Source organism: Rhinatrema bivittatum, chromosome 1 (assembly GCF_901001135.1).
Source record: "Rhinatrema bivittatum chromosome 1, aRhiBiv1.1, whole genome shotgun sequence".
NCBI lineage: Eukaryota > Metazoa > Chordata > Amphibia > Gymnophiona > Rhinatrematidae > Rhinatrema > Rhinatrema bivittatum.
This window is the reverse complement of record NC_042615.1, coordinates 403,616,251-403,640,968: the sequence shown is the minus strand read 5'-3', so window position 1 is coordinate 403,640,968 and position 24,718 is coordinate 403,616,251. Positions and strand designations below refer to the sequence as shown.

The 24,718-nt window shown below is 44.2% G+C and overlaps 1 protein-coding gene across 5 annotated transcripts in view; it reads left to right on the top strand.

The window, feature by feature from the left end:
- Window positions 1–24,718, top strand: part of LOC115091824 — a 424,078-nt gene that overhangs the window by 350,043 nt on the left and 49,317 nt on the right. For all 5 annotated transcript variants that reach the window (XM_029602081.1, XM_029602064.1, XM_029602074.1 and 2 more), the window contains one exon: window positions 7,376–7,474. In XM_029602081.1, coding sequence (XP_029457941.1) covers window positions 7,376–7,474 — 99 coding nt within the window. The remainder of the gene's footprint in view (window positions 1–7,375; window positions 7,475–24,718) is intronic.

Here is a 24,718-nt window from a genome sequence, read left to right as displayed (position 1 = left end):
CACACTCTCCACATTTTCAGAGGTGTTACTCTTTGAGGTATTTCTGCCACATGGTTTTCAGATTTCTCTAATGGTTCAGGAATTCTTTGTATCATTACTGGCCGGAAGAGGATTGGAGTACTAGATTTTCTTTATCAGGAATTTGGTTAGGTCTTTTTAACAGTTATTTCAGTAGCATGGAGCACTTCAGGTTTTAAATTATTATTTTTCAAACAGCCCCTTCCCATGACACAGCAGCAGCCTCTGAATTCTCAGCCTCCATGACACTTTTTGCTTCAGAGTCAGACGCAGATTCATTCCCTGACTAAAGCTCACTGCATTTATCCTCAATCTCTGGTTCGCTATCTAAAATATTTTCATTCTTAGCTACCACCTCTGTTCTAGTTGCTTCCTGCCTTCTCTTGTCTGGACATGGTTTCAGTAAAAAGTTACACTTCCATAGTGAAAACTTCTGTTACAACAATATAATCAAAGTTTTCAATTCTATATTTAATTCAAAATCTTGTTAGCAGTAGGCAAAACTATAAAAACTTGCCTTCTAAAAGACATAACATGTTTTACCTTCTCTGCTTTGACGCTCAAATGAATAATTTTAATAGGACTGTTAGCTTCCCAAGTTTCTTGCTAATTGCTCATTGCTAAAAAAAAAAAAAAAAAATAGTAGTACATTTGAAATAACAACTTTAACTACAGGAGTTGAGAAAGGCATAACAGAAACAAAAGTATCATAACTAATAATACATACTGAAATGATTTGGTTTGCTAATCCATGCCTATTTACAAAAAAGCAAGTGCTGCTTACCTGTAACAGGTGTTCTCACAGGACAGCAGGATGTTAGTCCTCACATATGGGTGACATCACAGGATGGAGCCCTGTACGGAAAACTTTTCTGTCAAAGTATCTACACAGCTTTGACTGACACTGGCACACTGAGCATGCTCAGCCTGCAATTATCCCTGTGAGCCACAGGTATCTCCCTCAGTCTCGTCTTATAGCTAAAAGCACAAGCGAAACTAAAATAAAAGTAAAAACTTGGCGGGGTGACAGGTAGGTTTCGTGAGGACTAACATCCTGCTGTCCTGTGAGAACACCTGTTACAGGTAAGCAACACTTGCTTTCTCACAGGACAAGCAGGATGGTAGTCCTTACATATGGGTGAGTACCGAGCTGAGGATGCCCAAGAGTGCAGCAAATGCACCCAAGACGCGTGAAAGGCGCAATGACGGGGGTGGAATTTGGAAAGGAGGACATCCTGAAACCCTTAACGGGTTGGTGGAAGGATGTTGGGTAGTTCAACCGAAAAGAATAAGAGTAGACGGACTGGCCAAACACGGAGCATGCCGGCTAGTCGTATCTAAGCAATAATGGGCTGCGAAGGTATGGAGAGCACTCCAGGTTGCAGCCTGATAAATATATACAAGCAGCAGCGACCGAGGGGAAGCTATTAAGGCTGGGACGGACGCAACAGAGTGTGGTGACACACAGTGTTGTAGTGAAATGCCTGCTTGTCGGTAGGAAAAGAGATACAGACAGTCAATTAGGAGGAATAGGTCTGTTTGCCCACTGGAACTCACAGCTTGACTCTTACCACAAAAGGAGAAAGCTAGGTGGAATTCCTATGGAATGTAGTGTGATCTAGATAGAATTCAAGTGTACTATTACTGTCCAAGAAGTGGAAAAACCCTCTCGCTTTGGTGAGAGAGAGATGTTGGGGAAAATGGGCAGAGTATATTCTGAGTAAGGTGAGATGCAATGTCTACCTTAAGAAAGATATGAAGTTGAATACTTCTCACTCGGTCACGGAGGAATGCAGGGTCGGATGAGTGTGTAACTCATGGACCCTGTTGGCAGAAATGACATTTATGAGGGAAAGAATTTCCCATGTCAAACTGTGAAATGAGAGGAATGGAAAGGCTCGAATGGAGAACGTATGAGACTTATAAGGATAAGATATAGGTTCCATTCCGTGACTAGTGAAAATAGAGGCGGCTTGATCAGTGGATAATCCATGGTAAGCTGACTCAGAAGGGGTTTACCGTTAATCAGGTATCCCCACTCCCAAACGATACACCAATTGGAACAGAGGTGTACCTATGCGGAGGTTTCTGGGGAGCAGAATCCGAGGGAGCAAGAGAAAAGAGTGGTGGTAGAAAAAGAAAAAGGGAAATACTCTTTTGTATGCGTCATGTGGTAAATCATGCCATTTTGAATGGTAAGATTTATGTGTGGAAGGTTTTGTGATGCTACCAGTACCTGAGAACATCAGTAAGTCTACGATTTGAGACTGACTTGTGAGAAGGCAAATTGGTTACTGGTGTGATAGATTGAGAAGTATGGGAAGCATACTGGTCTCGGCCAGGATGTGGGTCTGAGGAACAGTGAACCCCATCCCGGTTCAACATTAGAAGAGTGCTGGCTATGAGAGGCAGCAGAAGAGACACATTTAAGAGGCCCTTGATGGAAGAAAGGCGTCTATGGGAACACACTGGAAACATGTGTAGGGAGTAGAATCTGTGCACTGTATGGTTCGATTCAGACGCAGAAGGCAAGTTTGGTTGACCTCAGCGTTAGAAGATTTTTCCTGCTACGCATGTAGTCCGAGACCATTCGAGAGGATGGAAACCTACATGAAGAAGGTCTGCTAGTGCGTTCAGTAAATCTCTTAGATAAGTGGCCCGAGGATACATGGAGTGAGCAAGGGCCAAGGGTAGAGCTGTGCAGCTTCCTTGCAGAGCAGGTAAAAGGTTGTGCGTGCTTGTGTATTGGAAAGCACATTGTCCCTATGCTGTCTGTCTGTATGCACAAATATTTGTTGCAGAGGCAGTATTGGAAGGCATAATGGTATAACGCATGGCTACAAGCTCCAGGAAGTTCATGTGAAACTGTGCCTGGAGTGGAGTAGACGCATATTGGGTTGAGAAGCGTTTAGGTCAAACTTTACAACTCTGAGTAAATGCGAGCATGAGCAGAATCAGACTAGGTTTTGGTTCTAGATCTGCAATATGGATGAGGGACGAAAGCGGTTGAACAGCTTAGACCCACTGATAATGGAATTTCACTGAATCTAACCCATAGCAGTTTTGGATCTATGAGGAAAGTGCATAGTGAAAAAATCACATGGCCCGACCATGAAGAATTGAGGGGCTGAAGTTATGGAAAATGCACGCAGGGACATTTAAGGATTTATTAGAATGTCTGCGTGTATGCTGGACAAGAAGGTCAGTATGACTGTGGTGTCCAGAAGTGTTGTATAAGGGATTTATGGCAGTGACAGTAATCCCAGTTAGTAAATGTATAGTGAGTCATGAAGAAGTTAGAGCTCCTTGCATGGACTGACTGTGGTTATGCAGCTGTCCATGCAAGGAAAAGCATGAATGATGTTGCACACCGCAGAGAAACAGCAGTCACTGATAGTGATTCAATGAAATACCCCAGTTGCCAAAGTTGGTGCAACCGACAGAGCTTGGGATTGTAATATTGTTGTCTCACCATGAAGCACATAGAAATATTAGAGGTAATGTATTTACTGCGATATGGAAGCATGGTGACGAGAGATACCATTTTACCTGTGCCTTCTGAAGAAAGTTGGTATTTCTGAGGTCCAGGATGGGCGGAGAGTAACTACTTTCTGTTAAAAGAAAGAATAGTGTAATTAAAACTCCCCAAACCCCACTCCGTGCTTTGTAGCATCTGGGGGAGTGTACTGGGAACTTTGGTACAAAGTGGGGTGGCCACTCTGATATCCGGCCAGTTGGGAGACCAGGAGGTGTCCAACTGGAGGGGCTGATGTAATCTGGATATCATGTAACCTCCCACGGGAGCGGTAAAGTCTTACCCGCATTTCTGTGTGCTGTTCAAGGAGACACCGAGACCTTTTGTCAGGCTTCGAGGTGGACATGTACTTGAGGCAGTATTTGCTGAATCTTGTGATTAGCAGATCAGCGAATGCACCTGGAACTTTGGTTCTGAATCAGGAACCAGAAGCCAGAGCATTAATCAGTACAGAGCCTCGTTGCTGAAAAAGGGAGGATGTCCTGATGCAATCCCAGCTGACATAGCTGGCATAGCAATAGATGACACTAATACGGTTCTTGGAAGATACATGACCTAGAACTTTTCGAACCATGTGGCTCGAATTAGAGAACACATCTCAATGGGAATGCCACAGAAGTGGGTACTTACCATCCGACGTGGATCGCCGAAGGACGAGCTGGTGAAGATTGGCTCTGTGGATTTCAGGAGTCATTGAGGGAGTAGATGCCCGTCTCAACTCTGATGCCTGGCTGAACGTGGCTGGCGCTACCACAGTAGTTTTTTGTGGAGGGCCACAATTTCCCACTGATGTTGGTTGGCAGGCCAGGAAGGTGACAGGAACCAACCGAAAAAACAGGGCATAGTACTCACCGAGCGTCGAATAAACGTACGCGAAGGGAGACCCGTGCAGGGAAAAGTGTTTGTGAAGTAAAAGTTTAAGTGTTTCCATGAGGAAAAAGTATTAGAATTTCTCACAAAGCTCCTAACCCTTATGCCTACTGCAGAGCGGAAAAAAGAAGACTGAGGGAGACACTTGTGGCTCACAGGGATACTTGCAGGCGGAGCATGCTCAGTGTACTCAGTGTGCCAGTGTCAGTCAAAGCTTTGTAGAAACTTTGACAGAAAAGTTTTCCGTACAGGGCACCATCCTGTGATGTCACCCATATGTGAGGATTACCATCCTGCTTGTCCTGTGAGAAAAGCTTTGTAGATGAGATTACCAGTTACAAGAACATAGGGTATCCTTTTAAAATGAACAAAGTCCTCCATAGAAGTACTTTCTGGAGGCAGGATTTTTACCCTATGTCTATAAATTAAAACCTTACCATGTTTTCCCCCTGAACTGTCCATTCAGCCAGATTTTCTTTATCAGGAATTTAGTTAGGTCTTTTAGCAGTTATTTCAGTAGCATGGAGCACATTAGGTTTTAAATTATTATTTTTCAAACTAACAGCCCCTCCCTGTGACACAGCAGCAGCCTCTGTATTCTCAACCTCCATGACACTTTTTGCTTCAGAGTCAGACCCAGATTCATTCCCTGACTAAAGCTCACTGCATTTATCCTCAATCTCTGATTCACAATCTAAAATATCTTCATTCTTAGCTACCACCTCTGTTCTAGCTGCTTCCTGCCTTCTCTTGTCTGGACATGGTTTCAGTTTAACCAACTTCCCCAGCCTCTAAACAACTGAAAAAAAAACAAAAAACAGAGGATAGCACAGAAAGAAAGAAGAAAATTGAAGTTTCTACATAAACTGAGGACAACTCTCCACACCAAACACACCCAGCCTCAATCATAGTGGATAACACATTGAAATTGTTGGTTCAGTGTGCTGTGGCAGTCAAAAAAGCAAACAGAATGTTGGGAATTATTAGAAAGGGAATGGTGAATAAAACAGAAAATGTCATAATGCCTCTGTTTCGCTCCATGGTGAGACCGCACCTTGAATACTGTGTACAATTCTGGTCGCCGCATCTCAAAAAAGATATAATTGCGATGGAGAAGGTACAGAGAAGGGCTACCAAAATGATAAGGGGAATGGAACAGCTCCCCTATGAGGAAAAACTAAAGAGCTTAGGAATTTTCAGCTTGGAGACGAGACGGCTGAAGGGGGATATGATAGAGGTGTTTAAAATCATGAGAGATCTAGAACGGGTAGATGTGAATCGGTTATTTACTCTTTCGGATAATAGAAAGACTAGGGGGCACTCCATGAAGTTAGCATGTGGCACATTTAAAACTAATCGGAGAAAGTTCTTTTTCACTCAACGCACAATTAAACTCTGGAATTTGTTGCCAGAGGATGTGGTTAGTGCAGTTAGTATAGCTGTGTTTAAAAAAGGATTGGATAAGTTCTTGGAGGAGAAGTCCATTACCTGCTATTAATTAAGTTGACTTAGAAAATAGCCACTGCTATTACTAGCAACGGTAACATGGAATAGACTTAGTTTTTGGGTACTTGCCAGGTTCTTATGGCCTGGATTGGCCACTGTTGGAAACAGGATGCTGGACTTGATGGACCTTTGGTCTGACCCAGTATGACATGTTCTTATGTTCAATCGTACAGTATTCCCACAATCCTGAGAGAGTATTCTGGCTAGGGAAAGAGTGGCGGATGAGATGGATGGATATAGACTACCCTGGGTTGGGGGGAGGTATTGAAAGAGAGAGACTGCTAGGGACACAGGGGGGGCTGAGAAAAACTCCTGGAGAGGGATAGGGAGATTGAGAAAGATTGTGGAAGTATTGGCATCTTTCTTTCAAGAAATAAAAAAGCACTGCATATTTCAGTTCACTACTGAGCTTACAAATGTCAACAGATAATTAAAGACTGTGGTAAATATTCATGCTAATATGGCACTTAATCTATAGAAAATAATACCCCATCATTTGAACCCTTTAATTCCTGTTATGAACCCATATGAATATTTGTCTCTTTGGCACAATCATTTCTATAGGCCACATATGAGGATCCCAGTTGATCAACAATTGGAATCATTTTTTCTAATCTTATAAGTAGTTTAAAACACTCAATAAATTGATTAGATAGAGATGATTCCTTTATGAGGTCAAACACAAGTTTAAAGATGACTATTATTTGGACTGCTAAGATCTTCTGGCATCTTTCACCCAGTCTTGACAAGCAGTTCACTGGGACTTGTTGTTCCTGTTAATAAATGTACATTCGTAGAAGGAATTTCCTTCAGATGAATCAAGAGTTAAGATCAATAGGTGCTCAGAGTACAATATACTATCCAAGTAAATGTGTTGTGAAGCATCAACAGCAAAGGTATGTGTTTTTGGACCCAATTGAGTTAAGGAAATTTCTTGATGCCAAATTACCTACACTGATTCCAAGTCTCGGCAATGAAATTGTTGTACCACAAGTTTCTTAGTTTTATTTTCCTAAAATTGCTCATAATGTATGTTATCTTGGCTCTTTTGTTACTTTATAACAGGGTTTGATTTCTTAAACAATGATTATTTAGGTTTGATTATTTGCTTGCACCTGTATATGGCAAACTGATATTGCTGTTTGTTTGTAAAATATTTGGCATAAAAAATAAATAAATAAATAAATAAATAAATGTACCACAGTGTGCCCATCAAGGTCTGCCAAAAAACAAACATGATCCTCCAGCATGAAAATATCCTACTGGTTTACCCTGCATACTCCTTTAACTGAGCTGCAATAAAAGATAGCAACAAATTACTTTTGAGCAACCTTCATCAGTTATCTGAAATAACTGGAAAAGAATGATATTGAAAAAAGTGAAGCTCTGTGTCTTATTAGTACCAAGCAAGAATAACCTCTTTCATATATTCTTTGCTGATATTAGGATGCTGAAAGTTTGAGTGAACAAAGCAGAGGACAAGTTGAAGAGCTTCTGTACAAGCACCTTCTCCTAAAAGAAAACTGCCAATTAAGAGAAAATCAGGTAACGTCAATTAATCACAGAGCTGTAGCCAGGCAATTTGGCGGCTATGCCAAGTGAAAAACTGTGCCCTCACCCATTACACAACACATGACACCACGAGTTGGGAGACTCTGTTTAATGTTTGTACAGCAATGCCCATATTGTGTTTCTGGCATATTGTGGACTCTTGGTCGAAGTGGTGATAACTCCTCCCAAGGGAAGGGTCCCCGTGGGGAACCACAACGATTGGCTAGACTCTAGTAAGCAGACACTGAGGAAAGAAAGCTTTATTATACTGCTGTTGAAGAGTTGAATCTTGCCCAAGGAACAGACAGTACTGAGTCCAGTGATAACACAGTAAGCTCAGACAGTCTCTGTAGTTGATGATCTCACCCAGATGTAGCAAAGGTGCGTAGTGTTCCGCAGTGCGGGATAGGCCATGCACCTGAAGGGTGGGATGAAGAGAGCTGGAGCGTAGTGATACTCACAGAGTAGCAATGCTGATAACTTCCTTCGGCAGTTGAATGAAGAGAGGGACCCGAGGTCCGAGATGCAGGATACCCTGAGTAGAGTAGGCCCTCGAGGAGCGAGTACCTAGGAGCATTGAGGGTTCCTGAAAAAAAGCAGACAGGACCCCCGAGGAGCGAGTGACCTTAAGGTTAGGCAGATTAACCCCGGAGGGCAAGTAGAAGCGAAAGGCCCCGAGGAGCGGGTACCCAGAGCTTCTGTAGGAGTGAGATACCCCAGAGTGTAGTGAGGAATCCAAGCGAGCAGCTTAGAAGTGGTCAGAGTAGCAAAACCAAAGTCCTTGCTAACTCGTTCAATTGGAGCGGAGCAGAGGTTTAAATACCCGGAGGTACTGACGTCATGTGGGGGGGGGGGGGGGCCCTGAGGTTCCCGCCATGACATATTCAAAAATGTAGGCAGCATGCGCACGCGTGCCCTAGGGAGGCCTCAGGAAGAAGCATGGCAGACGGGGACGCCCATGCTGGCTCGGAGATGCTGAGGGTTTCGGCAAACAGCAGCGGAGGCAGCCATTCTTCCAATAGAGGAGGAAAAGGGTAAAAGAGAGGCGAGGCAGAGCGGTTGTAACCATCTGCGACCGACGGATGCAACAGTACCCCCCTTACCCACCCCGCTTCAAAGGGCCCCCTCCAGGACCTCTTCCTGGTGGTGTGGGTTTTCGAGGGTGTGCGAGATGAAATTGACGTACCATGTCTTTATCCATGATGTTGACCAGAGGTTCCCATGAGTTTTCTTCTGGTCCATAACCCTCCCAGGAGATAAGGTATTCCCACGTCTTGCTTCTCTTGCGGACATCTAAGATGTCATCTACAGCATACTCAATATCATCCTCCGTGTCCAGGGTAGTGGGTTTCTGGGGTCTTCTTAGAGACTCTGAGAGCATCAAGGGGTTTTATACAGAGAGACATGGAAGGCGATATGTATTTTCATTGATGGGGGTAGTTTCAAATTGTACATCAGATTTCCCAAGCGCCGAAGGATAGCAAACAGTCCTACATAACGAGGTGCAAAACATGCTGAAGGTAGTTTAAGACGGAGGAACTTGGTACTCAGCCAGACTTTGTCTCCAGGCTGAAACTGAGGTGCCTCTCGATGGTGAGCATCGTAGATCTTTTTTGCTTTCTGTCCTGCTTTAAGGAGAAAATCCTTAGTTTGCTTCCAAAGCTGAGATAACTCTGCTGCAGTGGCCTGTATGGCAGGAGAAGCCACTGATAAGGGAATTGGCAGAGGAGGAAGCGGCTGTCGTCCATAGATGAGTTGGAAGGGAGAAGACCCCATAGATGTAGCAGGATGCGAGTTGATAGCAAATTCTGCCCAAGGCAGCAGGTCCGCCCAGTCACTCTGTCTTGAATTTATGTAGGACCGTAGAAACTGTTTAAGCATTCTGTTCATTCTTTCAGTCTGTCCATTAGACTGAGGGTGGTAAGCAGAGGTCAAGTCCAATGAGATGTCAAACTTTTGACATATGGTGCTCTCCAGAACCTAGCAGTGAATTGTACTCCTCTGTCTGACAGAATATGCTTAGGCATTCCATGAAGGCGGAAGATATGTTTGATGAAGAGTCTCGCTAACTCCATGGCTGAAGGTAATCCTGGTAAGGCTACAAAATGTGCCATCTTGGAGAAGCGATCTAGAGTGACCCAAATGGTATTGTTCGCATTGGAGAGTGGTAAGTCTACCACAAAATTGGTTGCTATATGTGTCCAGGGTTCATCCAGCGCTGGCAGGGGTTGAGCAGACCCCAAGGACATCCGGCTGGTGGCTTTTGCTTGGCACAGACAGCGCAGGAACCCACATAAGCTTGTACATCCTTTTTCATGGTTGGCCACCAGTAATACAGCTGTAACATGGCCAAGTTACAACTCTGACCAGGATGGCCTGCCAGGCGGGAATCATGCGCCCACTTCAACAGTTTCTTCCTTTGATTTCTAGCCACAACCGTCTTTCCAGCGGGTACAGTATGAGTGGCTGCAAGAACCACCTTCCCGGGATCAATAATGTGACGGGGTTCGTCAGGCACATCCTGAGGTGAGAAGGATCATGACAGGGCATCAGCCCGGATGTTCTTCTCTCCCAGATGGTATTTCAAAAGGAAATCAAATCTGTTAAAGAACAGTGACCATCTTGCTTGACAGTGGTTGACTCGTTGTGCATGTCTGAGGTACTCCAAGTTCTTGTGATCGGTGTACACTACTATATGATGTTGTGTGCCCTCCAGCCAAGGACGCCACTCCTCAAAGGCCAGCTTAATGGCAAGTAACTCTGTCTCCGATTCCGTAATTTCTTTCGCTGGGCAAGAACCATCTTGAGAAGAAGGAGCATGGATGGAGCACATTGGATTCGCTGTACTGGCTCAAAACTTCTCCCACGCCGACGTCCAATGCGTCGACCTCGACGATGAATGGGTGATGCCAATCTGGATGGCAGAGGCATGGCTTTTTTTGAAAAGCCTCTTTGAGAGACAGGAAGGCTGATATAACTTCAGGAGACCAGTTGGCAGGGTTGGCTCCCTTTCTGGTCATTGCAGTGAGAGGGACCGTCAATGATGAATAGTTCTTGTTAAAGGAACGGTAGTAGTTCGTGAAGCCCAAGAAACAGCACAGTGCCTTCAGGCCTGTAGTTTGGGGCCAATCTCGGATGCTTTCTAATTTCTTGGGGTCCATCTGAAACCCATTTTTTGAAACAATGTATCCCAGGAAGGGTACAGATTCCTTGTGGAATTCACACTTCTCGAGTTTCTCGTATAATTGATACTCCCATTGGAGTCTTAAAAACTTTTTGACATCCTCTTGATGTGTTTGAAGATCCTGGGAGAAGATCAGGATGTCATCAAGTTATACTACTACACATTGATATAGTAAGTCCCGTAAGATGTCGTTCATCATATTTTTAAAGACTGCAGGTGCGTTACTTAGTCCGAAGGGCATGACGAGATATTCAAAGTGTCCATCATGGGTGTAAAAGGCCGTCTTCCATTCCTAACCTTCACAAATGCACACCAAGTTGTAAGCTCCTTTGAGGTCCAGTTTAGAAAATATTTTGGCTCCCTGTAGTCTGTCAAATAGTTCGGAAATTAAGGGCAGGGGATACCGGTCCTTGATGGTAATTTCATTCAGACCCATATAGTCGATGCAGGGACATAAGGGGGCGGATTTTAAGAGCCCTGCGCGCCGGTGCGCCTATTTTACATAGGCCTACCGGCGCGCGCAGAGCGCCGGGACTCGCATAAGTCCCGGGGTTTTCCGAGGGGGGCGTGTCGGGGGGGCGGGCCCGATCCGCACAGCATTTTCGGGGCGGGACGTAGCGTTTCGGGGGCGGGTCCAGTGGCGTGGTTGCGGTCCGGGGGCATGGCCGCGCCCTCCGGACCCGCCCCCAGGTCGCGTCCCGGCGCGCTAGCGGCCCGCTGGCGCATGGGGATTTACGTCTCCCTCCGGGAGGCATAAATCCCCCGACAAAGGTAAGGGGGGGTGTTTAGACAGGGCCGGGGGGGTGGGTAGGTAGGGGGAAAGGGAGGGGAAGGTGAGGGGGGAGGGCAAAAGAAAGTTCCCCTCCGAGGCCGCTCCGATTTCGGAGCGGCCTCGGAGGGAACGGAGGTAGGCTGCGCGGCTCGGCGCGCGCCGGCTATACGGAATCGATAGCCTTGCGCGCGCCGATCCAGGATTTGCGCGGCTACGCGCGTATCTACTAAAATCCAGCGTACTTTTGTTTGCGCCTGATGCGCCAACAAAAGTACGCCAAATCGCGCTTTTTGAAAATCTACCCCACGGTGCCTTGTAGGACACTAGCTGATTAATTACTAAATTCACCTGTAAATTTAAAGTACTCTCATTCCAACTCCCTTAGTATCCTTTATGTAACTAGGAACTCAATAAAACTAAGATGAAGGCAGCAGTCGAGGAGCAAGAGGGGGGCTTTCCAGTCTTTTGTATTGAGTGTCACATGTATGATTTTTTACCCACCGGTGAGAGATTGTATGTGTGCACTCGGTGCAAAAAGCTCCTGGCTCTCAGGGAACAAGTCCGATCTCTAGAGGCTAGAGTAGCAAACTAGGAGGAGCTGAGGGAGTCAGAGAGGTACATTGACGAGACCTTCAGGGACATAGTAGCCAAGTCCCAAATCCATTCTGGCAGCCCCAATGCTGCTTGGATCAGAAAGGTCTCCCAGTAGGAGAACATCACCCTGGTGTAGCAGGAAGTGATCCTATAGCAAGGACCTGCTCTCCAGGTGATGTATTGTCCTCTCTCACTGAGGACAAATCTCCCAGGGCTACTGCCTAGGAGGGAAGGGTTAGGCCGGCCATCATAGTTGGTGATTCGATTATTAGAAATGTAGCTAGCAGGGTGGCTGGTGGACGTGAGGATCGCCTGGTAACTTGCCTGCCTGGTACAAAGGTGGCAGACCTCACGCATCACCTAGATAGGATTATAGACAGTGCTGGGGAGGAGCCGGCTGTCGTGGTACATGTGGGCACCAACGACATAGGAAAATGTGGGAGAGAGGTTCTGGAAGCCAAATTTAGGATTTTAGGTAGGAAGCTGAAATCCAGAACCTCCAGGGTGGCATTCTCTGAAATGCTTCCTGTTCCACGTGCAGGTCCCCAGAGGCAGGCAGAGCTCCAGAGTTTCAATGCGTGGATGAGATGATGGTGCAGGGAAGAGGGATTCAGCTTTGTAAGGAACTGGGGAAACTTTTGTGGAAAGGGGAGACTTTTCCGAAAGGATGGGCTCCACCTTAACCAGAGTGGAACCAAGCTGCTGGCACTAACTTTCAAAAAGGAGATAGAGCAGCTTTTAAATTAGAACAAGGGGGAAAGCCGACAGTCACTCAGCAGTGCATGGTTCGGAGAAATGTATCCTTGAAGGATACTAATGAAACAGGAGAGTTAGGGCATCTCAACAAAGAGGTTCCATTAAAAGCAAACATAGTTCATATGCCTATATGTAAAAAATCACCAAAGCTAATGATTACCGAATTATCCCAAACAACTGAAAAGCAGGTTGTTAAAACAAGCAAAAACCACCTTTGAAATGTCTGTATGTCAATGCCAGAAGTCTAAAAGTAAGATGGGAGAGTTAGAGTGTATAGCAGCAAATGATGAGATTGACATAATTTGCATCACAGAGATTGGTGAAAAGAGGATAACCAATGGGACAGTGCTATATCAGGGTACAAATTATATCGCAATGATAGGGAGGATCAACTTGGTGGGGGTGTGGCACTTTATGTCCGGGAGGGTATAGAGTCCAACAGGATAAAGATCATACAAGAGACTAAATGCTCAGTAGAATCTATATGGGTAGAAATCCCATGTGTGTTGGGTAAGAGTATAGTGATAGGAGTGTACTACCATCCACCTGGACAAAATGGTCAGACAGATGATGAAATGCTAAGAGAAATCAGGGAAGCAAACCAATTTGGCAGTGCAATAATAATAGGAGATTTCAATTACCCCAATATTGACTGGGTAAATGTAACATCAGGACTTGCTAGAGACAAAAAGTTCCTGGATGTAATAAATGATTGCTTCATGGAGCAATTGGTTCAGGAACCAACAAGAGAGGGAGCTATTTTAGTTTTAATTATTAGTGGAACGCAGGATTTGGTGAGAGAGGTAATGGTGGTGGGGCCACTTGGCAACAGTGATCATAAAATGATCAAATTTAAACTAATAACTGGAAGGGGGACAATAAGTAAATATGCCGCTCTAACAGTAAATTTTAAAAAGGGAAACTTTGATAAAATGAGGAAAATAGTTAGAAAAAAAGTGAAAGGTGCAGCTGCAAAGGTTAAAAGTGTTCAACAGGATTGGACATTGTTTAAAAATACAATCCTAGAGGTGCAGTCCATATGTATTCCGCGCATTAAGAAAGGTGGAAGGAAGGCAAAACGATTACCATCATAGTTAAAAGGTGAGGTGAAAGAGGCTATTTTAGCCAAAAAAACATCCTTCAAAAATTGGAAGAAGGATCCATCTGAAGAAAATAGGATAAAACATAAGCATTGTCAAGGTAAGTGTAAAACATTGATAAGACAGGCGAAGAGAGAATTTGAAATGAAGTTGGCCATAGAGGCAAAAACTCATAATAAATTTTTTTTAAATATATCCAAAGCAAGAAACCTGTGAGGGAGTCGGTTGGACCATTAGATGACAGAGGGGTTAAAGGGGCTCTTAGGGAAGATAAGACCATTGCAGAAAGACTAAATGAATTATTTGCCTCCGTCTTTACTAATGAGGATGTTGGGGAGATACCAGTTCCAGAGATGGTTTTCAGGGGTGATGAGTTAGACGAACTGAACGAAATCACTGTGAACCTCAGGGATCTGTACTTGGACCGGTGCTTTTCAATATTTATATAAATGATCTGGAAAGGAATACGACAAGTGAGGAAAAAGATCTAGGCATCATAGTGCATAATACTTTTAAATCGTCGGCTCAGTATGCTGCAGCAGTCAAAAAAGCAAATAATTCCTAACATTCTATTAGGAAGGGAATGGTTAATAGAACGGAAAATGTCATAATGCCTCTATATCGCTCCATGGTGAGACTGCACCTTGAATACTGTGTACAATTCTGGTCACCGCATCTCAAAAAAGATATAGTTGCGATGGAGAAGGTACAGAGAAGAGCAACCAAAATGATAAAGGGGATAGAACAGCTCCCCTATGAGGAAAGGCTGAAGAGGTTAGGGCTGTTCAGCTTGGAGAAGAGACGGCTGAGGGGGGATATGATAGAGGTCTTTAAGATCATGAAAGGTCTTGAACGAGTAGATGTGACTCGGTTATTTACACTTTCGAATAATAGAAGGACTAGGGGGCATTCCATGAAGTTAGCAAGTAGCACATTTAAGGCTAATCAGAGAAAATTCTTTTTCACTCAATGCACAATAAAGCTCTGGAATTTGTTGCCAGAGTATGTGGTTAGTGCAGTTAGTGTAGCTGGGTTCAAAAAAGGTTTGGATAAGTTCTTGGAGGAGAAGTCCATTAATGGCTATCAATCAAGTTTACTTAGGGAATAGCCACTGCGCCGGCCGTCCATTGCTCCTACCATGTGACAAGGGCCGACCAATGGCACCGTTAGCCCCATGACATAGTAAGGGCAAAGGCTATCGGCGTCATTACTACCCCAAACCAAATGTGCCTGATATTTCACTTTCGATGCATATCCAGCATAGCTCCCTGCTTCAACAGCAGGGGAGAAGAAAAACAACCAATAAGGGCTGTATAACATAGTCTGAGTAAAACAAATAAGCATGGGTGTAGCTTGCTTATTGCGGCGGTTACTACCCCTATGTAAGGAATCAGGTAGGCGAGAATAAGGTAAAAGTAAAATAATATATTTATTGGTATACAATCTTAAGTCCAAGTATTAAAAGTATCTAAGCATATACAGTTCTAAGCATATACAGTTCTAAGCATAAGCATATACATCTGTATCCGTGCACAATATTTCGGCCAATACTCACTACACCCTTTTCATCATCAGCCTGGCAAGGAGAGAGCACATCACAGGTGAAAAAAAGGGGTCTTCACTTTGTACGTCTACAAAGGACAAAAACATCACTTTGCTCTTCTGCAAAGGAATTCTCTTTCTCTCTCAGTTTGTCGTCCAAAGTTACCTTTCCTTTATAGTCTACTGTATGCCAGGTGCAAGCTTATGTGCATGCGAAGTAATCTTATCTTTATGCCAGGTGCAAGCTTATGTGCGTGCGAAGTAATCTTATCTTTATGCCAGGTGCAAGCTTATTTATAGCTTACTGTATGCCAGGTGCCGAAGGGTTCATGCGAAGTGCAAACTTATTTATAGCCTACTGTATGCCAGGTGCCGAAGGGTTCATGCGAAGTGCAAACTTATTTATAGCCTACTGTATGCCAGGTGCAAACTTATTTATGCCAGGACAGGATTGCTCACTATCTGTTCTTGCAGTTCAAGGATAGGTCATCTCCATTCCAGGCCGAATGTCAGTGCTGCAGCTGATTCTGCAATATCCCTTACATTCCACCCCTAAGTAATCATGTCCTGCAATCCACAGCAGTGGAAGAGGCTATAGTAGGAGGGTGTGGTCAACTTAATTGGTGAACACAATGGGTCAACACAGGATACAAATACACATGACAAGTATGATAGCGGAGCGACCGGTCGTCAATGATTTTGTGACTCAAAGAATGAAGATGTTCAGCTACAAATAGAGTTTTAAGTGATACAATATCTATAGACTTATTCAAACAGGCTAATATGTGCTGTAGGCAGTGTGCTAATCTATATTTACATAGGTCAAAACAATATGTATAAACATGTATTAAACACTGGTCCTTTTAGGACTAGCAAATATAGAAAAACAAGATAGGCAAGAAAAAGCTCCTTCTGAGTAATGGGTCAGAATATCCTTATCAATACCTAAACCCCATCTAAACTGCATGGCCCTGGAGTTTAACTGACACAGAAATCTGCCCAATTTAAAACAGTAGCAAGGCGTGCCTGTGGCCTGCCAGGAGTGTCCACAGTGATTGGTCTCAGTATCTTGAATCTTCTGTCATCCATTGCGATCTCCATTCTTCTTGTTGTATGTGGTTGGCCTCTCTGACTTCTGGGGGACACCCAGCTCATCAGGAGATATATATAGGCCACCTTTCATTGATTATCCAGCATCAGGCCTACTGCGCTCAGTATAGCCTGCGTCCACATGTGCAGGTATTTGGGTGCCTCTCCACCCCTCGATGGTCTTAGGTCCTTGCTCAACAGCATCTCCCACTGGCAGCATACAGCCTGCTAATCTCATTATCTTTTAGGTATCTGGAACAGTTAAACTCAGGTGTAGTACATAGTCCCCCACCCCCTGGTGGTGGCAAAAAGAAAACAACAAAAATTACTGTTTCAAAAATCTAGTCTAGATCTTTCAAAAAAAAAATTATTGTCTGAACCATTAACACAGAGAAGAGCAACTACAGAGCAATAAAACTGCATCAATTCAGTATCATTAACGTGAGAATCAAAATAATAACAATTGCAAGTAACAATGTGATTAGGTACTACTGAGTGTATCACAATCATATTTCATCATAATTATCAGTTATTACATTTCAAAGAGAAATACATATTACTTAAAAACATTGTCTAAGTAAGGCCACCCCCACGGAACAAGGAAATTCTGAGCACTTCAGTCCATAAAATGAAAGATTCAAGATGTCTTCTGTGGCAAAGGGTGGGATGATTTCAAGTTATGAGGTCAATGACAAATGAAGTGAATATGTCTTGCAGCACATCACTCTGGAAGCTGTCTCGCAGTACAGCCGCTGCACTCCCAGCACTAATTCAGATGTTTGTGTGTATGGATTAATACCTGATATAAAAACCAAAATTAAGTAAATAAGAAACTCTACAAGAAACATCAATAACTTCTCGTATGCAATAAGCCCTATATACACTATTCATATGGATATCCAATATTATTTTATCATAAGTCAAAGAAACAGCTACATAATATCTAATCCCTTCTTTGTTTTCCCACTTTTCTATAAAGTAACACAATATTCAGACAAAAACAACCCAGATGCTTAGACATCCTTTCATTCAAACTGTCACACATCTATTCATTGCACAAAAGACAAAACAACAATTAACACATATTGTGAGCTCAAAAATCAAATCAAAAAATAAAGTTAGACCAAGAAAAACTGGTGAATTGGCCAGGGTAAAACAAAAATCAGAATTCTGTTTAAAAGTGGAAAAGAAAATAACCTGAAAAATCTCTTGGGTAAAACTATACTTGCACCCCTTAGCATAATATACTTGCACCCCTTAGCATAATATACTTGCACCCCTTAGCATAATATACTTGCACCCCTTAGCATAATATACTCTAAAACATTATTAAAACAGTCTGTCCATAAAACTTTAGCAGTGACTGCTTCACTTAACTGACGTCAAAAGCTATTGTGTATTCAGTGCACTGTTCTACAGTCAGTAAACTCTGTCGTCATGTATGTACAACACATAATGATACACAAACAGAAAACAATTATCGAACATTAAAGTTCAAAAAGTAGGCCTTTTAAAAGGTTTTTTTTTTATTTTTGCTTAATTTTGTATCCAAAGATTTTTGTTTTTACTTTTAAAACAGATCTGTTCAGAAAAAAAAAAAAAAAGAAAAACAAAATCAAGGAGAAAGAAAACCCTCAGCTTCCTGTACAGCAGCTTTTATTCTTGTAAATCTGTAAAAGAAAAATCTCACATACAAAGAGAGGTTAATTCCAATTTTTTTTTTTTTAAATCACATTACAAAGTATTAAACGGCGAGCTATAAGTAACTTGAGCAGCACCATTAAGGTTAAAAATCACTACTTTGAGTATCTTCTAACTAAAAGATTCTAATTGCTTAGTCACGGAAACCAGAATTGTTTACATTCTTTCAAGTTTAGTCATGTGGGATAGATGGGAGAAAGAAAAAAAAGTTTAGTCTCTCCCTGAGGTATCTTCTGTAAAATCTTTTAGCTAAATCTATAGCTGCACAATTTATCAGCTGAGGCCACATAGGGGCCTGCCGGGAAGGGAAGGTAAATCCTTTTTTCCTGCATCGATACCAAATGCCACAAAACTTCTAACTAAATACAGGTCTTCCCTTTAACATCCTGTCACAGATGCATGTTAACTTCTTTTTCATTTTTATAATCAGAGGAGGATTTGGGTTTATGGTGTTCCCAAAGGATTTTAATTTTGGACTTTAAAGTTTCATTCTGAGTACTAGCAATTTTTAGCTTCTTATCTAAATCAGTCTCACACTGCTCATAGCATTGTCTATCTTCTGCCAACTGGGCAGGGAGAAAGAGGAAGGAAAAATAAATTCTCCAGTTTTAACCAATTACAGTTTGCTTGTCAATATCTTAAAGCGTTGTGACCAAGCATTTGTAATATTTAACAACAAGCCGTAAAGCCCGTTAAAACGGGCTACATCCCTCTGTCTCTCACCTCCCCCTCATTCTCTCTCCCCTCACTCTTCACCACCCCCCTCCCCCACCCACTCCTCTCCACCCTCCCTCTCCTCTCACTCAGTCCCCCCTCTCCCTCACTCCCTCCCACTCAGTCCCCCCTCTCCCTCCCTCCCACTCACTCAGTCCCCCTCTCCCTCCCTCCCTCCCACTCACTCAGTCCCCCTCTCCCTCCCACTCACTCAGTCCCCCTCTCCCTCCCTCCCTCCCTTCACCCACCTCCATTTCCTCCCGGCGCCGTAAGCGCGACTTCCCGCAACCCTCACCCGGCTCCATTAACTCCTCCCGCTCCTGCCGGCAGATCTCGGGGGGGGGGGCGGGAGTGACAACCCCCCCCCCGAGATCTGCCGGCAGATCTCGGTGGGGGGGGGCGCGGGAGTGACACCCCCCCCCCGAGATCTGCCGGCAGATCTCGGTGGGGGGGGGCGCGGGAGTGACACCCCCCCCCCCCAGATCTGCCGGCAGATCTCGGTGGGGGGGGCGCGGGAGTGACACCCCCCCCCCCCGAGATCTGCCGGCAGATCTGGGGAGGAGAAGCAGCGGCACCGCGCGCGCGGCGCCGCTGCTTCTCCTCCCGCTCCTGCGGCCCCACCGCCATTTTTTTTTTCTGATCGACATCTTTGCCCGCACATGCGCAGTAGAGCTGGGCTCTACTGCGCATTTGCGGGCCGTCGGTCACAGGCCATTTATAAGGTAGATAGCCATATTAAGGCTGTGCTCATTTTTGAGCATTGGGGCATGAATATACTTAGAAATCTTATTTTCTATATCATCAAAAGGATTTGTCTGCTAAGGCATTAGAATGCCATGGATTCTTCCCACATACTGCTGCTCTAAAAAGTGCTTTTTCTTAGTTGCAGCTTTTAATTCTAGTTTAGTGTCCTTGTGATTCTTAACAAGCGACACTTTAACTTTAGCATTATGTGGCAACAAACACACACACAGAATATTCTATATGCAATAGATTTTCTTATGCACTATCCTGTTGTCTGTAAATTACAAGAACAATTCTGAACACAGGCCAGACGTTCCCAATATAAACAAATTAGCCCTTCACAGTAAAAGATCAAGGAATACACAGACACAAATTAAAGGCTCATATAAAACTTTCACCATTGATTTTCAGTATTCCTATAGCATTTTATATGATTTATTCTCCCATCCCGGAATATCCAGGAAGTCGCTATACTAATTTGCTTTCATTTTCTACGTAACCAGGCTCACTGCACCACGCTGTATTTATTTGACTTGTACGGCTGCCCTCTCTGCCACCACTGGTTACATATCCACATTATCTTTATAAAGCTGCAACTGACCTTGCAACGCCACTCTATGCCACCTTAATATCTCTAATTCTTCTCGGGCTGCGGCTAGTTGCTACTGCAACTCCTTAACCCTTAAGTGAGCTTTCCTATGTCTAGTAAGAAATATCTATCCTCTTGTAGGGTTCTATGCCCAGTTTCCTATCACAATTTTCACATAACCCCATATTACACCCCCACTCATTGACCAGCAGTGAGTAAGTTACATCTTCCCAGCTGGGAATTTCTGCTAGGGCTTTCACCTCTGCCCCTTCAAATTCTTTTCTGCCCTTCTTCTGTTCTTTCTTAGGCAGACTTCGCACAGTCCCCTTTCAAGCGGACGCCGCCGAACGGAGAGGGCGAGTGGGAGCAGTGCAGGGCCTGCGCGATCGGCGCCGGAGGCCCGCCGGGGTAAGGCCTACTTGATTTCACTTACCCACGACCGCCTCCGACCCCGACCACGAGGCAGCCCCTGCCTTCCGCCGAGAAACGCTGACGTCATCGGGCCGACCTTCCTCCGCCTCCGAGGGACACGCTGCCGGCGCACAGCCAATCAGGGGACAGCCCTGATTGGCCTTTAAACCCGAGAGGCTCCCGGACTGAGCCCCTTTCAAGCGGACGCCGCCGAACGGAGAGGGCGAGTGGGAGCAGTGCAGGACCTTGTTTAGCCCTTTAATTTCAAATGTAACAGACTCCCAGGCGCCGCGCGCCTAGCGTCGCGCGCCTAAGGAGCACGCCAAAGGAGCCTGCTCCTTTGTGCGCTCCCTTTGTGTACCCCGTATACTCCTCTGTCTTCACTGCTCTCCCCTCCAATCCCTCCACAGCCCCCAGCAACTGCCAGCCCCCATATATTCCTTCCAACACTCAACACATGAATCTCTAAAACAAAAAAAACAAAAAAAAAAAAAACCATCCAACGCTCAACAACCTGACAACCCCTGCCACCACTCAAAACCCACACAATGGCCTCAGACCAATACATCCCCAAACTAATCCATCGCCACAACCACCACCACACTCCTAAAGCCACACCCACCACTAGACGCCTCACCAAAATTCACACCAACCCTAACATACCCTATACCACAATCACTCTCATCACCCTCCTCCTCATTAATGCACAGTCGATCACCAAAAAAATCCCAGTCATCCATGACATACTCACAGATGACCAACCAGACATATTCTGTATAACCGAATCCTGGCTGAAACATTCTGATACAGTCCTACTCAATCAACTGCCCAGAAACACATACAATATTTTCTCCATTCCCAGAAGCAAAAGAAAGGGAGGTGGCCTACTATTCCTAGCACACAAAAAACTTAAATTCTCTTCCCACTCCCTTAACTTACCACCTCCTATCGAGACCAACCTATTCAAATCAAAACATCTCCAAATACTCCTCCTATATGCCCCACCTGGTTGCCTACAACATAACCTTTCCCCCCTGATTGAATCCATCACAACCCACATAAACTTACAAGAGCCAGCCATCATACTAGGAGACTTCAATCTCCATATCGACACCCACCCTCCCTCCCCCACAAGCGAACTACTCCTTTCCACCATGTCTGCCATTGGATTCACCCAAATCATCAACACGCCCACTCAAAAATCGGGCCATACCCTGGACTTAATATTCATAAACAGCAAAATATCTGCAACTGGACCACCCTCTACAACCCCCACCCCATGGTCCGACCACAGCCTCATCCAAGCCAAGCTTCAAATCCAATCCAACCCAATACAAACAAACAACCGAATCATCGAATTCACCAAACCATGCTCCAGTGAAGACATCGCCGAAGTGCTACCTGAGGCACTAAAAACAATCAACTTAAATGATGCCAACTCAGCCACAAACTCCTGGATAACCATCAACACAGACATAGCCAATACATTATGTCCCACGATAAGGAAGGAAATCAAACAATCTACAAAGCAAAGAGCTCCATGGTACACCCCAGAACTGAAAACCTCAAAGCGAACACTGAGACAAACTGAAAAACAATGGAGACGAACCCCCACCTCAAACCTGAAAGACAAATTCAGAACACTACTACATAACTATACAACAGACCTCAACACAGCAAAGCGCAATTTCTACACATCAAGAATTCATGATTACCAATATAACCCGAGGACCCTCTTCGCCTATGTCAAAGACCTAACCAACCCCATCCAAAATGACAATAAGCCAAACTCCAGCAACATCTCAAGTGAAAAACTAGCACAATTCTTCAAGGACAAAGTTAACAACATCATCGCCAAAATTCCCCCAAAACTACAACGACCCAGTTGACATCCCCCCTCCCATCCACACATGGTCACAATTCACACCCGTTGCTTCCACAGAAATCGAACCTATCATCAGAAAAACCAACCCTGCATCACACCCTCTAGACCCCATCCCCATCAAAACCCTAAAACTCATCAGAGAGATTATTGTCAAACCAATAACCTACATCATCAACTTATCCCTAGAACAAGGAATCTTCCCAGAAAAACTCAAAAACGCCATCATCAAACCAATCATCAAAAAACCTCAACTCGACAAATCCGACCCAGCAAATTACAGACCAGTCTCCAACCTCCCATTCCTAGCAAAAATCATCGAAAAAACAGTCAACAATCAACTCACAGAACACCTTGAAACCTATAATGTTTTACAGCCCGCACAACATGGTTTCAGAAAATTCTTCAGCACTGAAACCCTCCTCCTCTCTCTCACTGATACCATCCTTAGAGGACGCGACAAAGGCAAATCTTTCCTCCTGATACTTCTTGATATATCCGCCGCCTTTGACACCATCAATCACAGAACTCTCCTCACTAGACTTAAAGAAATTGGTCTCCAAGACACCACAATCAAATGGTTCAACTCCTACCTCTCAAACAGATCCTACATCGTCAAGACAAACTCATCTGAATCCTCTCAAGTGCCCCTCACTCATGGAGTCCCTCAAGGTTCTTCCCTATCCTCAACCCTATTTAACATTTACCTCATCCCACTATGCAAATACCTTTCAGAGGCAAACCTCACCTACTTCATCTATGCAGACGACATACAAATATTACTCCCCATAAACAAGTCCATTCAACTAACCATGGAAAAATGGAACAAACTCAGCTCAAATCTATCCCACTTGCTATCTCAATTATCTCTATGCCTCAACCAAGCCAAAACAGAAATCATTCACATCCACGATGACCGACCCTCTCTTCCACTCAAGTGCACCCCCTCCGACCACCCAGGAAGCACAACCAACCCGGGAGTGCCCCAAATCTCACCCACGCCGTCCACAAGAAACCTAGGCGTAACAATCGACAGCCATCTCAACTTTAAACGACACATCTCCAATACAATCAAGGATGGATTCTTCAAACTCCAGACTCTAAAAAAACTCAAACCCCTTCTCCAAGAGCACGATTTCCGAACAGTCCTTCAATCAATTATCTTCGCAAAACTTGATTACTGCAACTCCCTCCTCCTTGGCCTACCAGAAATTCACATCAAACCCCTCCAAGTGCTACAGAACGCTGCCGCCAGAATCATCACTAACACAAAAAATCCTCACACATCACACCCACTCTCAAAGAACTCCACTGGCTACCCATTACCCAAAGAATCCAGTATAAAACCCTCACCCTCATGCACAAAAAAATAAACAACAACAACATGAACTGGCTAAACAACGGAATACAACCTTACCCTACTCAAAGAACTCTCAGATCCACCAACACTGGCCTCCTAGCCGTACCCAATCTCAAATCTGCACACCTCAACGTCACCCGCAAACGAGCCATAACAATTGCGGGCCCCTCCTTATGGAACTCCCTCCCCACCTGTCTCAGAAATGAACCTTCATTGCAAGTCTTCAAAAAACACCTCAAAACATGGCTGTTCCTAAAAGCATTCCCACCTGACACGTAACCTACCCAAATTCAACTGCAACACACCACGCCCCCCTACACAAGCATCTCGCATCACCATCTTCCCTCCCTTGCACCACCTTCCCCCCTCCTATCCCCCCCCTTCCCCCTTCAACCCTCCCTCCCAACCTAACCTTAATATATCCTCATCAACAAGTCATTTATGTACATATGTTATATACTACATCAAATGTTCAACGTAATCCTGTTATTCCTGTTATAATTTGTATAATTTGTTATATTTATTACAATGTTACAATTTATTATTTTTATTACAATGTTATAATGTAAAATAGGGCTGTTACTACCCTATTCTTTGAGTTATCTGGAAACCGATGTGATATCTCGATCGAACGTCGGTATATAAAAGAAATAAATAAATAAATAAATAAATAAAACACACACACACACATACTATGGTACAAGATAAGAGATATACAATAATGAAAATATAGCTTTATTTACAGTACACATACTTCATTTCCCGTAGCTATCAACGGGAAAGATCCTGCGCCACTCATC